We start from the raw sequence: 23,138 nt of genomic DNA on the forward strand, positions 1-23,138 counted from the left end.
GCTACCTGAGATGCTGTCTGTTTCCTTGCCCTCACCGTATCTGGTCGTGACGGTTTGAACGCTGTGACTCAGAGTCCTGTCTGTCCTTTCTCTGGTGGAGTCCCCGGTGCTGTTAGTGCAGAGCCTGTGTGGCCCTGAACTGTGGAGCACGGGCAAATGAAATGGTTCTGCACCGAAACTATATCAATTTTGATAAACAGAGTATCTCTCACGCCTCCAACCAAAAACCTATCTTCTTCTATTTTTTTTTAGCTTGCTTAATGTGTATCTTGTGCCCTGAGAGATGAGACTCTAAGATTACCCCAGTAGGATTGGCTAACGGTAAAATCCACTTCTCTGTGTGTGTGCCTGCCGCTTCGGGCCCATGACAGCTGTCAGCAGCGCCTGTCCATTGTCGTGCACAGCAGCAGAAGGATCCGGTACCAGACAGTCAGCCCGAGGGGACCGTTTGTCTAGTCAACAGCAGCTCATCAAAATGCACGTGCTGGCCAGGCCATCGGCATGACTCTGCAAGTCCTGTGTACTCCCGGGGACCCGTGAGGCGACAGAGCGTGGTGGGTAAAGAGGCCGTCTCCACACATATGCTTGGGAGAAGCAGCCCAAGTGCCCGGAGGTAAAGGAAACCAGAAAGACCACACTCCCTTTTCTGCTCCCTGGCTGTGGGGAGCAGCAAGGTCTCCAGGGGGAAAGCACCAGGCAGTAGCACAGGGCGGTGACCAGAGCTGCTGCTGTCCATGTGCCTCTCTGTCTAGTAGTGGTCAGCAAGTGCAGGTGCCCAGTGCCTGGATAGCAGGCCCATTCCAGATTGAGATGAGCAACTACTTGCTATGGAGAGACCTTGTGGTTTGGCCCCTGCAGGCCTGAGTGGTTCCCCAAATTGTCTCACTGAGCTCAGGTTTCTGTACCCAGGAAACCCATCTGTCCTCCCTCGCTCCTTCTCTGTTGCTTTCTTCCTTCCCTCATCCCTTCATTCTTTTTTTTAAAATTTTTAATTTTTTTTGACAGGCAGAGTGGACAGTGAGAGTGGACAGTGAGAGAGAGAGACAGAGAGAAAGGTCTTCCTTTGCCATTGGTTCACCCTCCAATGGCCACCACGGCCGGCGCACTGCGCTGATCCGATGGCAGGAGCCAGGTGCTTCTCCTGGTCTCCCATGCGGGTGCAGGGCCCAAGCACTTGGGCCATCCTCCACTGTACTCCCTGGCCACAGCAGAGAGCTGGCCTGGAAGAGGGGCAACTGGGTAAGAATCTGGCGCCCCAACCAGGACTAGAACCCGGTGTGCCGGCGCCGCAGGCGGAGGATTAGCCTATTGAGCTGTGGCGCCGGCCCGGCCCCTTCATTCTTAGTATTGTTGTGATTTCTGGGTTTTGTTTGTTTGTTTGTTTGTTTCTGCGCTGCATGAGGGTAGTAGAATCAGACTACCTTGACATCTATTTTTTTTTTTTTAAAGATTTATTTATTTGACAGGTAGAGTTACAGAGAGAGATAGAGACAGACAGAGAGGACTTCGATCCGCTGGTTCACTCCCCAGATGGACACAATGGCCGGAGCTGTGCCAATCCGAAGCCAGGAGCCAGGAGCTTCTTCTCGGTCTCCCACGTGGGTGTAGGGGTCAAGGACTTGGGCCATCCTCTACTGCTATCCTAGGGCATAGCAGAGAGCTGGATCAAAAGAAGAGCAGCTGGGACTAGAACCGGCGCCCAGGCCAGGGTGTTAACCCGCTGTGCTACAGTGCCGGCCCCCAGACCACCTTGGCATCTAAGCTCTTAAGGCTAGAGCTCATGATCAATTGCCTTCTCTTTCCTGCTCCCTGCTTCCTCAATGCTCAGCAGAGAACACCTATGGATGTTTGCCTTGATGTACAAACAGCAGCCGTGAGCAGGTGGACACTCCTTAGCGCTGGGTGCTCAGCATACAGCCAATACCCCCTAGGTGTGAATGTGTGCCCCACAGGAGAGACTGAAGAGTAGGGTTGGGATTCCGCTGATACCTCACAGCTCCTCAGAGACTTGCAGCTGGCTTGGCCTGAGAAGGAAGTCCGTGCCCTCAAGAATCCCCTTCTAGACTTCAGAAATGGGGACCAGCCGGTAGGTGACCACTTTGTCCTCTGCTGATGTTGGTCAGTGTCCTGACCTCAGGACTCTCCTTAAATCCCCCTGAATTCCCAGAACTTTACCCACTGGTGCGCAAGGCCTGTGGGCTTCTTAATGCCTCCTCACTGCCTTTTCCCAGTGGAAGACTCCCCGACTCCTCTGAGTTGTCCAGGGTAAAAACTGTGGATATCTTTATCAGCCCACATTAACTTAGTGATGCTCATAGCTGAGGTATCTTCTAATTCTCATCTAATTAAAGAAAATGCCCACAAAGACACAAAAGATGACCTGGGATCGTTTTATCCCACTTTATCCTACTGCAGCCAATTTGTTCTTTAGATTTTGCAGTTTGTCTCACTGTATGGCCAAAGATAAATAAATAAATAAATAAATAAATAAAAACATATTGAATGTTCCCAAGAGTAATTTTGCAGATACAGCTGCTGTTACCTAAGTCGATCTAAGAAAAAGGAAAGCTCAGCCGTTGCCTTCAGCTACAGAGACTCAGGACAGAAGCGGGGTCGTGCATCAAATACCACGGGCGGCCAATTCCAGAATGGGCGACCCCGATCCAGGCTACCTGACACTGGTCATCTGTAGACCTCCTGCGGCTGTGCCTGCCATTCTGCTGCCATTGAAGGCAGGCACGGGAAAAAGCCACGAACCCCTGCCCACGGAGCCGGGGAGGCTTCCTGCTCACGGCCCCCAGCTGCAGCGAACGTGCGACCTGACTTGTGCAGAGTGATGACGTTACTCTCTGTCCCCCATGACTCTGTTTCTGGGGCAGCAGCAGGGGCCTCAGGAGAAGGCTGCAGTCCCAAATGCACGTGTCTTTTCTTGGTGCCTTGGGAGGCAGACGGGCCTCTGCTTCAGCGCATCCGTCCCCGGGGGATCCTGGTTCTGGCGGCTTCCTATTGGCTCTGTCTCCTGGAAGCTCCTGTGCCAGCGTGGAAGCTTAGGGCCCCGTTGGCAGCCAAAAAGATGCAGGCTCCCTGCTAGAAGCCTAAATAACGCAGGGCAGGGCTCAGCAAGCCGGATGACCAATGAACCTGTCAGCGCGGCGTCCAGCACGCCTTGCCATTGGTGTTGAACACGAACAGCAGTTGTGCAGGCGAGCTCAGCACACTGGTGGGGAGACGGTAGCAGCTGATCCCGGCCCTCCCTTCTGTGTTGCTAATTATAGCCTGTATGCACAGCAGCTGGCAGGCTTTGACGATACCTGTCAGTCAAACCTAAAAATGATCTCAGCTCCCCTTATGTCTTCAATCAGAACGGTGGAGGGAGGCCTCGAGACGGTGCTACCCCATAAGAAAGGCAGGCCTGGCCAGCTCTCTGCTGTGGCCCGGGAGTGCAGTGGAGGATGGCCCAAGTGCTTGGGCCCTGCACCCCATGGGAGACCAGGAGGAGCACCTAGCTTCTGGCTTCGGATCATCGCGGTGCGCCGGCCGCAGCGGCCATTGGAGGGTGAACCAACGGCAAAGGAAGACCTTTCTGTCTGTCTCTCTCTCTCTGACTCTGCCTGTCAAAAAAAAAAAAAAAAAAAAAAGGAAATGGCAGGTCTGGGTACTGCCCCTCTAGACCCTGAAGGTGAGAGCACTGCACAGTTTGGAGTCAATGGGAGAAGAGCGCCCTTGAAGGTCCTTGCTTAGCCTCCCCGACCTTGGTCAGAGCCTGCTTAGCCAGCCCTGGAAGCCCCCACTGTGCTGGCAGAGGGGCTGTTTAACTGCGCACTGCTGGTGGAGCAAATGCCCAGTGGCAGTGACCTCAGTCCCAACCTCCTCGTACTCCAGACAGTCCTACTTTGTTCCCAGGACATCCCATGCGCATGTTAACTAAGTAAATAGGTGAATTAAAAGAGATACCTTTTTTTTTTAAGAGAGAGACAAGGGGAAGAGGTTGATCCCCATCTACTAGTTCATCCCCAGATGACCACAACAGAGCCGAGAATTCCATCTTGGCCTCCCAAGTGTGTGGCAGGGACTGAAGAACTGAGCCATAGCCTGCTGCTTCCCGGGGTATACTTGAGCAGGCAGCTAGAATTGGGAGTGGAGCTGGGACTGGAACCCAGACATTCCAGTGTGGAACAGTGACGTCCTGAGTGCCAATGTCTGCTCCATGACTGAATACATTGTTAGTTATCTTGCACCTTTCCGGTTCCTCATGCTGGGAGTCAGTATGTGGCCCTACAAGTCTTGAAAATATTTCACAAACCGTGATGTGATTCTTCCCTGGAATTGCAAACTCTAGAACAGCAGTAGGCTGGCTCAGGCCATCCCATAACTCTGGCCTCCCTGCTTTTCCGGACCCTAAATCCCACCCTGGCACTGGACACAAGCTGGACGTCGGCAACACCGATTTTGGGTCAACTCTGCCCCCTTAGGTTGCTCTCCTTGGGTTTCAGCCACAGGAGTGGAGAGGAAGTCTCTACCGCTATAGCGACGGAAGTAGTGAGGTTGGCAGTGGCGATGCCGATCGGGAGACTATGACGTCCTAACCAAGGATGGCAATTGCTGGAGATGAGGCAGTGCCAGTGTGGACAGAGGGCAGGGGATGGATGCAAGAGGTGCTCAGGGGGCACTCGCGGGGACTCTGCAACTGATTAGATGAGGGAAGTAGGGAGGGGCAGTAATTCCCCTGAGTCCGAGATCCATGGCTGAGTAGCTGGCCAGGTTGTAGTGCTCTTCATTGACAGGAGAAAGAGAAAAGATGACGAAGTGTGAAGGCGATAAGGATAATGAGTTGGGTTAGATCGCACTGAGTCTGAGCTGCTGTAGGACAGCCTTGAGAAAAACCATCAGCAACAGGTGCATGGGTCCTGTTCTCCTCAAATGTATTTGCTTCCCCTGGGTCTTCTGAGGTCTGCTTCTGAGCCTCGGTCTCAGCTCTCTAAGAACCTGGCCAGTGGGGAGAATCGTTGCAAAGGAAATCAGCAGGTGCACCATTTCCTGCCATGGCCACACTTTGGTGCTGTTGTGCAAGCATGTGCACATGCGGGTTCTGTAGGGCATCCTTCCACTGTTTTTCTGAAATGTGGTCTAAGAGTGTGTTGGCCAGAGGATGCTGTGTGACTGTGTGCACAGCAGCCCTTGGGTGTGCATCCGTTCCTCAGTCATTCTGCTCTCTCATCCCTCGGTTCAGTTGTCGTCTTTTAATCAGGTGTCGCCTTCAAGCTCTGACCCGTGCCAAAGGCAGCCAAGAGCAGCTGAAGCTCATTGTTAGATTCTTGCAGATACTTCCTATGTTGACTGAAAGATTTATTTATTTATTTGAAATGCAGAGAGAGAGTGAGCTTCCATTCGCTGGTTTACTTCCCTAATGCCTACAAATAGCTTGGGCCGGGCCAGGCCAAAGCAGGGAGCCTGGAGCTATTTCGAGGCATCCACATAGGTGCAGGAGCCCAAGTACTCCTTCAGGCCACCTTCCGCTGCTTTTCCAGGTGCATTAGCAGGGAACTGGATCAGAAGTGGAGCAACCAGGACTTGAACCGGCGCCACCCAGAGGCTTCATCTGCTATGCCACAATGCTGACACCCCTATCAAAGTTTTTTAAAAAGTTTACTGTGAATATTCGAGGTTTACAACAAGATATTATAGGATGTATATAAATAGTTAAATGGCTACTGCAGTGAAGCAGATGGACGTATCAATCATCTTTTTTTTTAAGACTTGTTTTTATTTTTGGAATAGTTACAGAGACAGGTAGAAACAGAGAGAAAGGTCTTCCATCCGCTGGTTCACTCCCAAATGGCTCCAAATGGCCAGAGCTGAGCTGATCCAAAGCCGGGAGCTTCTTCTGAGTCTCCCATGTAGGTACAGAGGTCTTAGGAATTGGGCCATCTTCTACTGCTTTCCCACGTGCGTAGTAGGGAGCTGGATGTGAAATGGAACAGCCAGGACTTGAACTGGCACCCTTTTGGGATGCTGGCACTGCATGACCGGGCTTTAATCCACTGAACCACAGTGTCGGCCCCAGATATCAATCAACTTACATGGTTACTTTGTTTTGTGACAAAAGCAGCTAAAATCTACGAATGTAACAAAAGCTCTAATTAACAAGGTAAATATTAGAACTACTTCTCCTGTGCCTAGGATTTCTAGGCTGGCTCATGCTACGTGTCTGCTACACTAGATCCTTTGCCCTACATCTCCCCATCCCCCACTCCCAACTGTAGGACCCAGCTTTATTCTCTATATTTGACCTCTGTAAAATATGCCACATATGACTACAAATGAGGTCATGCAGTATTTTTCCTTCTGTATCTGTCTTACTGCACTTTGCACACATAGGGTCCATGCACTCTGTGGCTGACATCAGATCTCTCTTTTTTAAGGCTGGGTCATATTCCACTGCATGTAGACGAGTGGGTAGCCTTTTCTTTATGCATCCGTCCATCAGCAGACATGTAGGTTGCTGCCACATCCTTACTCCGGTGACCAAAGCTGCAGTGTCCTCACCAAACTTTGCATTCCGGGCATCTGAAGTCTGGCAGTGGCATCTACAGCTTCAGACGTGAACCTGCACAGTACAGTGGAGACGCCCCAGAAGGGCCGAGTGTTTTTCGCCGGTGTTGCCTCGCTGTGCTCTTGATTGGTCAGAGCTGTCCTCCTCGAGCACTGGAGCAATTAGTGTTAAGAAGGCTGCTGCTTCAGGGGCCGGTGCTCCCCTGCCCCTCTCTGCTGAAGCTGTACGTTTTAATGAAGTCGTTTCATCTGTGTTGCCAAACACGAGAATTTTTGCTGCTTCAATTCTAATTATCTCTGCTGGCAAACGCTGTATTTTATTAGAGCTCTCGAGTGTCCCGTTTATTAAATGTCCACACTGTGTGGTGTCCGGCACACAAATTAGATCAGCTGTACTTACTGATGGGATACGGATGAAAGAGTTAAATATTTCCATCACAGCCTTGAAGTGTAATGGGATTGCCTTTTGTAGGGTCTCACTGATGCCCTGCTATGTGAGCTCAACTTCCTCTTTATTTCCTTTTTTTAATTTTGATTTTTAAAGATTTGTTTATCTGTTTTTGCGAAAGGCAGAGATACAGAGAGAAGGGGGTTGGAGAGAGAGATCAAGAGAGCGAGAGATCTTCGATCTGTTGGTTCACTCCCAAAATGGCCGCAATGGCCAGAGCTAGGGAAATCCGAAGCCAGGAGCTTCATCTGGGTCTCCCACATAGTGGCAGGGGCCCAAGGACTTGGGCCATCTTCTGCTGTTGTCCCAGGTGCATTAGCAGGGAGCTGGATTGGAAGTGGAGCGGCCAGGATTTGAACTGGCATCCATATGAGATGCTGGCAATGCAGGCAGAGGCTTAACCTTCGACGCCACAATGCCAGCCCCAGCTTCCTCTTGTGTCCATCAGCCAACACTAATACAGGTGTCTGAATAATACGGTTGTAAATGTTGGCTGTAGTATGCATTTTTACTCTTGTGGGGGACTAACAGCTGCGCTGATTCTTTCTTGTAGCTGTCTAATGCCTACCTGCCTAATGCGTCCTGGGTTGGATGTCTTACAGCACTGTGATAAACAGCCAGGAGAGCCCAGTGTTGGTGGCAGGGGCTGGGGGTGCATCATGGCCTGGACGGGGAGGAAGCATCACCACAACAGCCCCAAGTTGGGAATTCTCAGATTCTTTCCAGCCCCTGCTCTGGAATGCGCTCAGTCCTCCCCAAATAGCCGTGAGGTCCACACACGGTGCTGGTTCCCCTGGAATCTGCGGACTGCTGGGTGACCCCGGCACCCCGCCTCCCACCTTGGGTTACAGTGAGGCTGTGCTGCGTAGTGGCCGGGGCCATGCTCCTGTCTTCTCACAGAATCCCAGGTGCACCCACTTGACCTTGCTGACCTCTGGGCTCCCCTGGACAAAGACAGCTGGAGCCCCCTCTGCACTTTGACGAAGTGGGGAGGATGCGGGGAAAGTGCACGGCGGCGCAGGTTACTCTCAGGGCGTGGTCTGCGTTGCGGCTGCTCTCCGACAAGGTCGCCCCAGTACTGCTGCTGCCTGGGCCCCTGGCCCTGCTGTAGATCCTCATTTGCGTCCCTTCTCTTTGCATGTGTCAGGGTGCTGATGGCGTTGATTCTTTGCTGTTTTAAAGAACCGAGAGGATTGAAAAGGAGACACAGGCATCGGGACAGTACCCAGCCTTTGGTCCCTTCCCCAGGGACTCAGGCACAGACTTGTTGGGGAGCAAGGGGGCTGCCCCAGAGGAGCGCCTGCTGGTGAGAGGCTTTGATGAGAGTGAGCCCTCCCCTCCAACTCTGGCCCGTGGTCCTTGAACCAGCCTCTTGTGTGTGCCCCTTATCTCTTTGCACCAGCTTTGCAGGTGTGTCCAAGAGGAACTCTGCCCCACGCGTTGACTTCCACGCTTCCTCCCCGCATGTCATCTTCCACTCTAACTTGGAGAAGTAAACGTGATGGTTTTTTGATGCATAATTTTATCCCTTGTAGACTACTATGGTTGTGAACAAGAACAAGTCTTAGTCAAGGTGCTAAGCGAGATAAAATAACTCAGTTTAATAAGAAGTTAATAGAAATGTGCTTAATGCCCATTAACACCTTCTGCACTGCTGTTCACACACACATAGCCTTCCTTCTGGGGAAATTATGATCTAGTCCTTCGCAGTAACTGTCTTAAGAACCACACCATCATCACTGTCCAGAGCTGGAGCAGTTACTGTGGCCAAGGTCTCCCTCCCCTGTATGTGTAGGAAGCATCTCGGCCTAATAGAAGCAGAACAAATAAAGATAATTTTACACTGCGGCTTTTATAAAGCCCCCATGGTGCATTGAACAATGTTCTCAATCTATGTATAGTTGGAAAAATTACCAACAAAAAAAAATTTCAAATATGTCAGTGTTTTTAACAGTATCAAGAAAAGAAAAAAGGAAGTTTTCCCCAGTCTTACTATAGGATCCCAGGTCTTTGAACTTCAGTATAACCGTCACATAGGTGTTTTTTTTTTTCCCATTTGGTGCACAGAATACCTCTAGTGATAATGTTGGTGGGGGCATTTAATAATGAGGGAGGCCCTCAGCTTTCCTTAGCTCCACAGATTGTGTCACGGGGCTGGGGAGGTCTCCAGGCTCAGAGTCCCAGAGCCCAGTTGGCTGGAACCTGACCCTGGGATCTGAATGTCTAGGGGGAGTAGAGATTTGAAGAGTTGCCTTTTATATCAAAAGAAACGAGGGACACTCGCCCCGGGAGCACAGGAAAGACCAGAGTGTTGGTTTTAGGATGCGTGAAATACTGCCCAGGGCCTCATAGAAAAGGTGCATTTAGTCATAAACATGCATGCATCAAAAGAACAATATATTTACTTCCAGTAAGGCCAATCTATACTTAATGACAGATCGATCTTTGAACAAGGAGCCGTGTGTGTTGCTTCGCCAAATAGGACCCAAAATTAAAGATAAGTTAGCTTCACTTTTCCCCACCAGAGTAGGTCTCCTCTGTATTGTTAGCTGCTTTATCAGGAATACCATGTAGTGCCATCTTGGTGCTTATTAATCACCCTTCCTTCCCTTTCAGCCAGCTGTAAGAATACTTAGATGAAATTGCTGCCAGACCCTTACTTCCACATTCATCTTCTTAAGCTGGTGTCAGAGAAACGTTCGAACTTGAATGGCCGCTATGCAAGTGTTGCTCTTAAGTGTGTGTTTCTGGAGGCAGAGGGTTTTTTTTTTTAAGCAGTGCATTTGGAAGGCAGAACCCTTGTCTTATATCAAGCAAAGACAGAGGTGTACAAACCCCATCTGAAACCCAGTTGCTATCATGGGTGAGAGGCAAAGATCTCTTCTTGGGGGAGCTGCTTCAGACCCAAATGAGTGTGTGTGTGTGTGTGTAAGCTTCGGAAACCAGGTGCCCCTCCCAGGGCTCCTGGCCACTGCTCCATATTATCACTCACCTGTCCAGACTATTGGAGACTCCGGATGGTCAGTGGTCACAGGGATGCAGGGGGAGACAGGGTGATGTTGCTCATAGCTTCTGTCTAAATGAGCTTAATCTGCCAAAACAAATCTCAGTGTCATCGCTAGTTAAAATGGCCAGGGAAATGCCATCCTACTACATACCTGAAAATTTAAGTATATCCATCATGATTAAGTCAAAACAGAGTGCATAGATCCATAATGAAGATGGAAAGCTGGTTCTTTGAAAAGTCCCATAGCATCAACCAAGTGTTAGGGTGTCTGGTCGCCAAGGCAGCACGAAGGGTGATGTAAATACAGGTCAGAGAAGATTTGGAAAGGGAGAAAAGGATGCATGCATTTTTTTTTCTTAAAATGTGTCTGAAAACTTTGGACATTGTGGGTGATTTTCTAAGAAAGTGGAAATAATGGAAATTGGCCCCAAGTGTTGATACCTGAGCAAAAGATTTAAAGAAAAAAAAAGTAAAGATCTTCTGGGAAAAAAATATACCCAATCCAGTTACTTTATTTTATTTTTTTAAATTATTTTATTTATTTGAAAGAGTTACAGAAAGAGGTAGAGCAGAGAGAGGGGTCTTCCATTCCACTGGTTCACTCCCCAAATGACCACAATGGCCAGAGCTGAGCTGTTCTGAAGCCAGGAGCTTCTTCCAGGTCTCCCACATGGGTGCAGGGGCTCAAGCACTTGGGCTATCTTCTACTGCTCTCCCGGGCCATGGCAGAGAGCCAGATGGGAAGTGGAGCAGCCAGGTCTCGAACCGGCGCCCATATGGGATGTGGCGGCCTAACCCACTATGCCACAGGGCCAGCCCCTCCAGCTGCTTTTATGAGTAACTTCTGTCACTGCCCGAGAAGCAGGCGTTAGGTGCCCAACAGATACATGTGGAATAAAATGGATGGACAAGACTAGCATGAAATTGATACTAAAATCAGTCAAGGATGTCACTCATTGGTCAGTACCACTTGTGAACGTGATGTTAGCAATTCTAGAACAAAGTAGCAGCAGAACCTAGCAGGGTGTAGAAGCAGTGAGTGCCTCTCCCCTCCTTCACGTCTTTGCTCTGATGCCACCTTCGGAGGGAGCCGTGCCTGGCTTGCTCTGTGCGACATCACAGCCTCTCCCCAGTGACACTCCCGAGCCACCTATTCCTGCTCTCTGTTTGCTCCCACAGCAAGTATCAGCTAATGGATCATGTTATTATTTATTATGTGTTCTTCCCCTGCCACGAGGCAAGTAACATAAGAGCAGGCTTTTGCTTTCTTTTTCTTCTTCCTCCTCCTCCTCCTCCTCTTGACTGAGTACCTAGAACAGCTGGTACTTGGTAAATATTTGTTGCCAAAATAAATTGTTCCTGGCACAGAAAAGGACTTGGGTGGGCAACTTGGGAAATTTGAATGAAGCCTGTAGGTTAGTTGTTACCGTCATGCCGGTGCTGATTGCTTAGGCTTGGTCAGGGTTAGGTAAGATGCTTGTCTCAGGGAAGCTGATTGGAGGGTACCTGGGGATTCTCTGTGCTTCCTCACACCTCTTCTGTAAAGCTAAAATTATTTCAAAGGACAAGTTTACTGAAAACGGATGAGCTGAGCCAGGGAATTCCAAGATGCTTCGACATTTACAAAGTAAGACAAAAGTTGTGTTCCAACGGCCCCTTCGCAGCAAGTCTCATCCCGACCACCCAGCTTAACACACAGCCCCATCACGGCCCGCCGCATCCCACTTCCCTGTCGTTCGCTCTTCTTTTTCGGCAGGGCCCTTGCTCCCTTCCAACACATCACACAGTTTACTTATTCATTATGCTGCTGCCTACTGCCTGTTTCCACGAAGACAGGAACTTTGTTTTTGTTCACTAGTGTGTGTCTTTCTGTGTGTAGAACAATGCTTGACACAGAAGAGCTATTAATTACTTCATGAGTTAATAGATGTGATACAATTATGTTAAAAATACAGAACAAACCATGAATTTCTCCCTCCCTCTCTCTCAGAGGGTGAATAGGCAAAGGTCTAGATGGAGTCTCTGAAAGGTACACGTTATTTCTAGGACGGGCTCCACGTGAGCCGAGTGGATGGCGGATGGGGTGGGCCAGGAGCAGACTGGTCCAAACCATGCTTGCAGAAGAACCTGCATCCAGTGAGCACTTGCTGGGAGCTGAGAGAACCTCCTCACATTGTGCATCCCTTGCATCTCGCTTGCTTCACCCTGGTCCCACACCCTTAAGGACCTTTTCTTTCTTTGTCTACTCTATGCTGTTTTATAATCTCAGTGATAAACTCTGTCGGGTTTTTAATTCGGAAACATTCAGAGGAATGAAAAGGGGAGCAAAAGGAAAGTGGGTTCTTTTTGAGACCCATTAAAAATCACTATGGAATTGTCTTCAGGATGAAAAATTAGGACAAGGATCGCTCATTTCTCGCCTTCTCCCTGGGAACTCAGTTACTCTCTTCTCTCTGAGGTTAAGTGTGAGGAAAACAGAGTCCACTGTGTTCGGTTCCAGATGGAGTTTATTGCACTGAATCAGTGACAGAACAATGCATGCTGGATATTCACCATACAGGTGCAAGACTAAATGGGAAAATCTGAGCTCCAGGATGATCTTGAAGGTGCAGATCTATTTCCTTGTTGAACAGATTTTTTTCTATTGGGGTCTCAAGCCCATCTTTGCGCCTCCTAACTTTCACACACTTGCTTTCTGGCCATTGCTTTGTCACCTGTGTAAAGCATGCAGGACAGCATGGCTGCCCCTCAGCGCATGAGCAGGGGGACTGCCTGCCTTCGCACTGGTACCTAAATGGTTTACTCTGCTCCCAGCTCATTGTAGCTCACCTGTGGGGGACGGCTAACCCAGAAGGGTCTGCCCCATTCAACTGCACAAAGGTAGCTATTTAACCTTTGTAAAAGATTTTTTTAAAAAAATGAAGGGATGGAGATTTTTTGCTCATTTGTCTGTAGGGTGACACGATGGCATTTCTGTGTGGTCATGGCAGGAACTTTGCTCTCTTGCAGGATCATCAGGAGAGCGTTCTGGGGAACACTATGCAGAGTGTGATTGCTTTGCTCAACAACCTGGTAGCCTGCAAAGATTCAAATATGAAACTGCTGTATGAACAAGGTAAGGGCGTCCTGGATTTGGTCTCTGATTCTGTTGAGTGCGGCCTCTTTGTAGCTTTCCTCATCTGACAAGGCCGGGAGTCTTAAAAGTTACAGTGAAGTCGATGAGTCAAAATAGATGTTTAAAAATAATGGTATCCCTGTCAAAATGGAATTGGGGTTGGGTCGAGATTTTTTACCCTCCTAACTTCATTCTCTTTGGTGGCACAAAGTCAGGCACTACTTCAAGGTTATTAACCAGGAAACAGAATTATAAGCGAAAGGTATAGACTTATCATTGCCCATAAAAATAATAACAGAAGTGCTCAGAGGTACCTTGAAGAATGAAGCTGGTTGAGGTGAGAGTGGCTTCGCTTTCCATCTTAGGTGTATCTATACTGTTAGACTTCTGAGAATCTCATGCATGTTCTACTTTTTTACTAAAATATTCATTGGAATTCAGAAAAATAAGACAAAGAGAAGAGCTCACTGCGTAAAATGATCAAGTCACCATTAAGATATTTCCTCCCAAGCTTTTTGAGCTCTACTTCTGTGTGGTCATTATGCTTAAATGTTGGTGTATTTTTTTCCCCTCCTCTAAGAAAAATACGCACTTAGTTCCAACGATAAATCCTGCCGGCAGCCGTGGGGCTTTGAAACAGATCTCAGTTCTATGACGCGGCAGTGGCCTGTTGTTGTGTGGTTACAGGAGGATGTGTTTAAGCAGTGCTGTGATGGTGGATGAAGGCCATCTCCAGCGCTTGGCCGTCACAGTGTCTGCAGTGAAAAACCTCACACTGTGTCCTTCCACGTAAGGGCAGGACTGTACTGTACACAGGGTAGGATTCGGAGATGGGCATCCTTTGGTGCATCTGTAGTTTTTGTGGATACTAAAGAATCATTCTGAGTACCGCGCAAATGCACACTTCTCAGCCATGTCAGCGTGTTACTGTTTGCTTTGTCCAGGACATCTTTGTGCCTCTTGGAGACTTTTTATATTTCTCTATCGGACGTGTACATTTCTTAAGTTTATCTCTTCCTCACTATTTTGTCTCTTTGGCTTGTTATTAGACATGAGGCTCTTTTTTTGCAATTATATCTTCAAGTTTTTTTTAAAAAAGTGATAGTTTTTTTACTTCTGCATATTGGATGTTACACCTAATTCTTTTTATTTTCTGTTCTTTTCGGTTGTAGTTCTTCGATAGTTCTCCTATTAGATAGTTCTCCTAGTTTTTAATTATATAACTATAATAATGATAGTATTAATACTGACAATCTTTCCCCCTGTTTCTATAGTGTTTTCTCCTCATCTCTGATTGCAATATTCAGTGATAATGGGGTACAAAATATGGTTTTGCTTCAGAATATTTTGTTTTCTATTTCAGGAGGTACCCATCTATTTTTCTTTGTTTTAACCAAGAATAAACAATGACTTCTCTCAAAAGCTTTTTTGGTCTCAGTGGAAATGATGAAATGATCTTTTTCCTTGAATCTGCTCATGGAGTGAATCATGTTAACATATTGCCTAATGCTGAATCTGTTCTAGCATTTGAGCCAGAAACTGCAGTTAATTATGATAGATTCTTCTTGGTGCAACTTAGGTTCTTTGCTAATCTTTTCTCAGAATCTACCATTGCCATTCATGAGTATGATTGGTCTGTAGTTGAGATTGATGTGGTAAGACATTCTTCTCCATATTTTGTGTTGATGACATTAATTTTTTTTTTTTTTTAAGAAAAGCATTTCCTCTTTCTGGAACAGTTCAAGTGTTAAGGGCCCCTGGCATGCTAGCTGCAGCAGCTTCAGGGTGAATCCACCTGTGCTCCAACTCTGATGGTCACTGAAGACTGGACTCTAGGAACCCCCTGGATCACCTTAGAGATAGATAGTCCTTCGATGTCTGACCTGCCAATGCCAGAGGCTCCTGTCTTCTAGGGTTTTGTCCTCCATCCCACCTCAGTTATGCAGTCTCGTGCCTCCATGGGCCAGGAGCTGCAAAGCTCTGCAAACTCAGCTCCAGGCACCTGCCTCGCCCTTTGCTTTGTCAGCCAGCCAGTGGGGCTCCTGAGAGTCCGAAGGACTTACTCTGCAGTGACTCTGATTCTCAGAGTTGGAGAGAATATTTTGAAAGGATTCAGGAGTGGGCTTTTTATTAATTGGAATTAATGAACAATGATTTTTAGGAAGCTTTAATCAAAGTCTTTAATGGCATTGTATCATCAAAAGCTCTACAGACTTGAACTAAAATAGGGTTTGGAGACTTGGGAAGTCCCATTCCCAGTGCATTGCCTTAACTTGACCTATTTCATGCCTCCCTGGAATGACATTCTCCTTATCTGCCTTGACTTGGAGTTCATCTGAGAGGAGATGCCTGCACCCATGGCATTGGCAAGAAATAATAATTGACATTTTGGTAACGTCGCAGCTGCCTGAGTCTGAGACACCAGGTGGAGTGAACAGGAGTGTCCCAGAAACTTAAAGATCTGGGGAATGAAATATCCGTAGGAGACTTTGGAACTCTCTGACGTGTTCCTGGGAATCTGGAAAGCTGTGTGCCTTCATCAGGCAGTGCACGTGTGCAGTAGGGACTGAAACGGCCCACTGTGTTCTCCTCTGGCTGGTGTCAAGGCTCTGCACAGAACCGCAAACTGGGATGCAGGCATGCCCCACACACGCACAGGTGCTTGGCAGTGAGTGTAGCACATCCAGCTTTCAACATCCAAGGACGTCTCAGGCTAGTCACCGGCTGGCTGTTGAGCTAAATGAACAGAAATTTCTGTGGCCAAGACACTATATGGAATGTGAACTTTGTAGACTTCACATAAATAACACAAAATAGCCACCTAACAAACAACAATAATTTAGCAACAAAGCTACCCTCATAGGAAAGGCTGATATTCAGCGTTGACACATTATGTCATCCAAGACGTCCAGTTTTCAACAAAAAATTACAAAGCCACAACAGAAACAGGAAAATATGATGCCTACATAGGGAAAAAAAATCAGTAAAACTCTTTCTGTGGAACCCTTAATTTGGGCATATGAAGCATAGATTTTAAACCAGTTATTATCAATATGTGTAAAGGACTACAGGATACAATATGTAAATAATTAAAGGGAAGTACGAACTTGATGTCTCATCAAATAGACAACATAAGCAGAGAGAAATTACTTTTTTAAAAAAAGAGAGCCAAATGGGATTTCTGGGGCACTGTAACTGAAGTGAAAATTTACTAATGGGACTCAACAGATTTGAGCTGGCAGAAAAATGAATCAGCAAGTGTACAGAGAGATGATCACTACTGATCATTCAGAAATAGTAAGGATTATAAGGGCAAATAAGCAAGCATATGCCAATTAATTAGATAGCTTAGCTGAAATTTCCAGAAAGACAAATTAATACCACTGACTGGGGAAGGAACGGAACGTATGAACTGATTGGCTCTGTAATTAAAGACGTCCCACGGAGAGTGTGAGTCTAAGCAGGCACAACGAATGAACACACGGGCTAACCCAGGAAGGCACCTTAGGAGACTAAGCAGTGCTGCGCGTTCTCCAGCCCCTCGCTGTTCTTTCCCACATCCTAAATACGGTTCAGAGCCCTCGTATTCCTCAACAGCTCATCTCCAGACAGAATCCGTTTCAGGCTTCAGGACAAGGATCCTGTCATCTCAGTTAATTCTAGGGAGACACGTGTACTGTGCCTTCACCCTGGAGAGCCTGCGCACTAAGGATCCATGTTCCCGTGCTATAATGATGAGACACAGAGAGGACCGCTGTGCACACTCCTTGATCTGGACAAAATTCTGCTCCCTGGGAATCCTTCTCTGTGGCTCTTGGCTCCTTTGGTTCATTCTTCCTTTTCTTCCAGAATGATTTATATTTGTAGCTAGAATTTTTTTTTTTTCAACCTGATTGCTCTCCACAGAAGTTGGGGGAGCTTTGAGACCTCCTGAGACTTGTCCTTACCCTTTTTATTCCAAGCTGGTGGTGCTCCTGATACCAGTCTATTAAAAACTGCGTCCGTTTCCTGTGCATCAGTTATGTTCATTCTAGTAAACAAAAGCTCCATCCATGAGTCCTTTTAAAACAGTCTCCCTGACCTTGACTGAGAATCAGGACGTGGTGGAACAATGCCCTTGAGATTGTTAGTGTCCCTGTTGGCTCGCCTACACAGTGGGTGAGGAGCACGACCCTGACAATGAGACTGTGGAGCTCTTCAGCTACTGGCTCCACAAGGAAGAGGATCTAGGATGGCCCCAAATGCTAGAAGACAGGCGCTTAGGGGACTTGAGAGTCAGGCATGGATGGATCGTGTGTGAGGTGATCCAGGTGGATCCTGGGATTTTGTGTTCCGTGGTTCATTAGAGTTGGAGCACAGGTGGGTTTTCCCTGAAGCTGATGAAGCTGATTTGCGCACGGATGGTTTTGTATTCGTGATTTTGTTTTCTTCCTCCTCTGGTTCCTTCCTGGTCCCCAGTTGTATACACTTCGATTCTCTCAAAACCTGGATGGACCCGCGTCAGGTCTTGTGGGGTACAGTGGAAAGCACAAAGGTCTTTAAGGCAGGGAGTAGCGTCGGAGAGGGTGAGAGTTAGCTTCAGGGGAACAGAGTGTGATTTCGTGGTCTGGAAGGATGGCGGTTACAGGAGAGGAAATGGGTGGGACAGGTGAGTGAACAGAAGGGAGGCGGTTGGTGACCTGAAGGATTGTGCTGCTGACCAGGAGCTCCATAATTCTCCGTGGAAGAGGTTCAGAGGCTGGGGTGCACGGGGTATGGAATCTGAAGGGAAGATAAGCAAAAATTCTGCTATTGAGACCACGGGAGAGAGGGAGGAGGGTGACCTGGGAGTGCCAAGCACCTTGCTTCTGTCTAAGTAGAGACAAAGGGTGTGGTGAGTCCATCTAGTCTTCAGGCCAGGGAGCTTGGTCTGGCTGTCAGTGAGGGGCGAGAGCAGGAAGGTTTCCAGGAGCCCACAGATGTCAGGAACTCCATCCTGGCTCCTGCTGGTGGATTCCAGAAGGGTGGTCCTTGAGGCCTGAAGGGCAGACTGATTTCAGTGTGCAGCGACGAAGGTGCAGGTCTGACTCACTCTGCTGCTCTTGGAACTCCCTGGCTCCTCCATGTGTTTTTCCCCCCAAGTTGGTTAAAGATCCTGTGGGTGTTTGTAAACCCCGAGTGTGTGAGATGCAGTAGAGTGTGGCCACGTGGAGGGTCTCTGACACCTGCCACGCTGCCGTGTGGGCTTGAGGCGAAGGCAGGGGGTTGCAATGAAATCTTGTAAATCTTTGCCTTGAATCAGCTGAGACCCAGCCATTGGTTTATATCCTCAGGAAGTTTTATGCATAATTAAATTCTCTATCTCAAACGTAGAGGACTACGTGTGATCCTTTACAAATCATGCCAACAGCAGTGAACTGTAGTGTAGATGAAGAAGCAGACATGATTGTTCCCTGAGTTTTATCAGTCCTGGCCAACCTGGATTTCACCCACGTCCCCACACTTCCTGGGAGGTTGAGGTAAGGATGGATTCTGGACATGTATTTTTTTTCCGTCCGATTCTGAGTATCTCTGAAACCAGTGCATCTGTTGCTACCATCTATGTCGCGGCACATGCATGTCGAACTTGTGCCGTGGGTGTGAGCGTGCTGGCACCGAGCCCGGAGATCTCAGGACATGGCCTCAGCAGTTCTCTCTCAGTCCAGTCCTTTCACTGGAACAAAGGATGCGGCAACACATGAACATTGATGGTTCTGCACTGACAAGCAAGAAATTGGGCTTAGAACAGGAGGGGCTTTTTAGAGTAACTTAAACAAATTAATTGTACGTACATTTTTCTTTTTGCACCTATATGAAGGAAATGTATGAGCCATAAAGCACAACAGAGTAATTCTCAAAGAGCAGTGGCATTGAGCGTAACGTGCAGATCCAAGTGATACGTGGCATGCTTGCTTTCTTCGTGGTGTCTGGACTCACAGTGCTCTTCATCCAAGGCCTCTCACAGTTGTTGATATGCTGTAGGTGGTAGACGTAAGACGCTCAGTGAAGTGTTGATGGCCTGATACGCGTGCCGCCGAGTATCCAAGTTCTCAAAGGCAAAGAGATTGCTGTTAGCAGAAATATGCATGTACGGTTTAGAATTCAGTGCCTTCTTTGGTTTTTTGATTTTCATTTTTAACGGCACCTTTTGGGAAAAAATTAGGGAACAAAGTAGGACCTTTTGTTTCTATTTGAAAACGATCAGAGTTATTAACACTTTAAAGCTGGCTGCCGGCCCTTCCCTGTGTGATGACCTTTCGGTAATGGATATTACTTCCAGTTGTAGTTGGACCAGCGGAGCTGTCAGGGTAATGGATTTACATGACACACTGGAGCACCGAAAAAACCGTAGCTCCGCCAAAGAAGCATTTATGGAAATTATGCTTGTCTCTACTGGTGGATGGCATGCCAGAAATCAAAGTACTCATGTCCTATTAGGTTTTTTATTAAACTGTCTAAATCAGAGTTTACTCAAGAGACCAGAAAATCACTGTGAGGGTTGTTTGGGCTTCAGGATCCAGGAAGAAAGGGCATTTCATGACTCACTTAGATTCCTTTGAGTTTAAGAGTAACATTGAAAATAATGGCGCACAGCAGGAGCTAGAAACCCGTGCCTGCAAAGGAGCCCAGGTAGTAAAGATTTCAGGGTGATGAGCAGGTAGCTGTATGCAATTAGTGCTCATGTCTGCCCACACAGCATCCAAACAAGCCCCAGAGAATCCGAAAAAGGACGTGCAGCTCTATGTCTTTGTGCAAAGTGGAGTGGCCCGCCCACAAGCTGTGGCTGGCCAGTGTTTGTCTAGTAACGAACGGAAATGTCTCCAAACAACCCTCGGATCTTCCCCAGTTGGCGCATTTATAAAATTCAGTTAGTAGCTTCTAATGCAACTCAAGACATCGTAGACTTTAAGTGTAAGTTAACTTAAGCATGAGGCTCCTACCCTTACAGTAGTGTGACGTTGTGTGAAGAAAGGGGGCAGGTGTACCTTGAGCGTTTTATCTGGACTTCAGGGTTCACTTCCTGCTGCCCTAGCTCTTTGCCATCGTGCTGGCCCAGGTGAAGCTTCAAGGGCTCTTGCTGCCTCAGCTCGGACACCGCATAGTCGCTCTGTGGGTTGAAGGAAGTCACTGTACCGGCTTGGCTCACAGTGTAGGCAGAGAGATTCTGTCCCCAGTTGACAGGAAGTACCTGTACTAGTCAGCTTTATGGTGGTACAGCTAATGCCTAGGACAAGAAAGTTACAGAGGAGGAGACTTACTTTGGCCCACGACTGTACAGGTTCACAGTTAGAGACTCGTGGGCCCTTTTGGCCGGCCCATCTGGTGAGGGTGGGGGATGGCAGTGGGGGAGCATGTGTGCAGCTGTGGCCACATGGTGAGCCAAGAAGCAGAGGGAGGCAGTAGGTCTGACTTGGCTTTTATAACCAGGCCTCTTATAATAACTCACCTCCAAGGATGTGCCATCAGTGACCGGGGACCCATAATTAGATTGAATTTCTGTCCTCTTCCAGTAGTGCCACCTGGGATCCACGTCTTTAACCTTAGGGGGACAAACTTAAATCCCAACCATAGCCCCATCTTTAATTTACCACCATTGCCTAGGCATTTGGAATCAGAGTTCTACATGACCTTTTTGTTTGGTTTGGTTATAATTTATTTGTTTTTTCGAGAGGCACAGTGACAGAGAGAGAGAGAAAGAGGTTTTACGCCTGCTGGTTCACTCCCCAGATGGATGCAGTGGTCAGAGCTGGGCCAATCAGCAGACAGGAGCCAGGAGTTTATTCCAGGTCTCCCATGTGAGTGCAGGGGCCCAAGCACTTGGGCCATCTTCTGCTACTTTCCCGGGCTATTAGCAGAGAGCTGGATCAGAAGAGGAGCAGCCAGGACTCGAACCAGTGCCCATATGGGATGCTGACGCCACAGGCAGAGGCTTTACCTCCTATGCCACAGCTTCAGCCTGATGACATTCTAGTTGATGCTTCCAGTTCAGGGTGGCAGACAGGGTTCTGCAAAGGACCAATTGGTAAATAGTAAGTTCTGTAGGCCAGATAGGTTGCATTACAACTACTCAGCTCTGCTCCTATAGGTCGTTTACCACCACCGGATTTACTGCATTAAATCATTGAACAACCATTTGGGTGTAAGGCCTTGATTGGGATGCAAGGGATACAGTGGTAAGTGAAATGGACAACATTCTCTGCCTTCATGAATCTTATATTCTGGTGAAATAAATAAGCAAACAAAACGAGTGGACAAGAAGTTAATGTTAGGTAATGATAAGTGTTAGGGGATCATAAATACTGAGGGTTTGGGGGAGGAGGCAGTGAAAGGGGTTGGCATGTGGCATAGCAGGTAAAACTACCACCTATGACCTCAGTGTCCCAAATGCTTGAGCCCCTGCTACCCATGTGGGAGACCCTGATGAGGTACTTGGCTTTGCCATAGCCCAGCCCTGGCCATTGCAGCCACCTAGGGAGTGAACCAGCAGATGGAAGATCTCTCTCTTTCCCTCTCTTTCTGTAATTCTTAGAGAATGCATAGAGGGGATAGGAAGTATCCATGTGGGAGTGGAGTTGACATCTCCTGTTGGGCAGTCAAGGAAAGGCTCCCAGTGAGGATCTTTGTTGTGTAAGAGCTGGAAGGAGCCTGGCACGGAGGGAGGATGGCCAGAGAGAAAGAACAGGTGCAGGAGCCTGTGGTTGCAGGGGCAGGTCTGGGGAGCAGCAGGCAGGCCAGTGTGCTGCACAGAGCCGACGCTGGGAGAAGAGGGAGAAATCAGCAAATGTTGTGAATTCATGGTGCACAGCATCATCTTTGGGCCCAAGCAATTGAAACCATTAAAGTCCTTGAGGGATATATGACTAGCCATCTACCTACTAGTCTTGTACAGAGGAGACTGGCAATTCAGTGAGTACCCGAGGCGAATGATGATCTAGGATAGAAAGCCACTGGAGTAGACGCAGCTCCCACTGGAGCTGGGCGCTCTTGAATGCTAGAATCTTGGCAGCCACTCTGAATGGGTGAGATTGGACAGTCTTTTCTACAGGCAGCACACTCTGATTTGGACAAATTCCAGTCATTACAGAATGTTTCTCTATATTGAGCTGAAATTGGTGTCTCTGTAATTTCCACCTGACTGGATTCAGCCTCTCTCCTTCAGAACTACTAAGACAGCATTTCTTATTTCAGTTTACTTACAGGAAGAATGAAACACCCTGCGGTGCTAAACGTACATGTAAAGTTTAAGTCATAATAATACCACAATTGATATTTTATAGTATTTTTTTTTTTGACAGGCAGAGTGGACAGTGAGAGAGACAGAGAAAGGTCTTCCTTTTCCATTGGTTCACCCCCCAATGGCCGCTGCGGCCGGTGTGCTGTACTGATCCGAAGCCAGGAGCCAGGTGCTTTTCCTGGTCTCCCATGGGGTGCAGGGCCCAAGCACTTGGGCCATCCTCCACTGCACTCCCGGGCCACAGCAGAGAGCTGGCCTGGAAGAGGGGCAACCAGGACAGAATCTGGCGCCCCGACTGGGACTAGAACCCGGTGTGTCAGCGCCACAGGCAGAGGATTCACCTATTGAGCCGTGGCGCCGGCCCGATATTTTATAGTATTTTTGAAAGATTTTAAATTATTTATTTATTTATTTATTTGAGAGGTAGAGTTATATATATAGAGAGACAGAGAAAGGTCTTCAGTCTGCTGGTTCACTCCCCAAATGGCTGCAACAGTGGGAGCTGGGTGGATCTGAAGTCAGGAGCTTCTTCCAGGTCTCCCACATGGTGCAGGGGCCCAAGCATTTGGGCCATCTTCTGCTTTCCCAAGCAATAGCAGAGAACTGGATCGGAAGAAGAGCAGCTGGGACTGGATGCCCTGGTCTGGCTATCAGCTCTTCCTGTGCTCTCCTGGCCTAGTGTGGCGGTGTTTTCAAGGACTGATACACTGATATTTTTTAAGTTCTTCAAGGTAGTCCTAGAAAAGATTTCACTCTTCTGTGT

General features: G+C 48.0%; 1 protein-coding gene across 5 annotated transcripts in view; it reads left to right on the forward strand.

Moving 5' to 3' along the window:
* Positions 1-23,138, forward strand: part of ULK4 (unc-51 like kinase 4) — a 597,001-nt gene that overhangs the window by 323,413 nt on the left and 250,450 nt on the right. For all 5 annotated transcript variants that reach the window (XM_062200117.1, XM_062200120.1, XM_062200121.1 and 2 more), the window contains one exon: positions 13,017-13,122. In XM_062200117.1, the coding sequence (XP_062056101.1) occupies positions 13,017-13,122 (106 nt within the window). The remainder of the gene's footprint in view (positions 1-13,016; positions 13,123-23,138) is intronic.

This window comes from Lepus europaeus, chromosome 9, assembly GCF_033115175.1.
Source record: "Lepus europaeus isolate LE1 chromosome 9, mLepTim1.pri, whole genome shotgun sequence".
Taxonomy (NCBI): domain Eukaryota; kingdom Metazoa; phylum Chordata; class Mammalia; order Lagomorpha; family Leporidae; genus Lepus; species Lepus europaeus.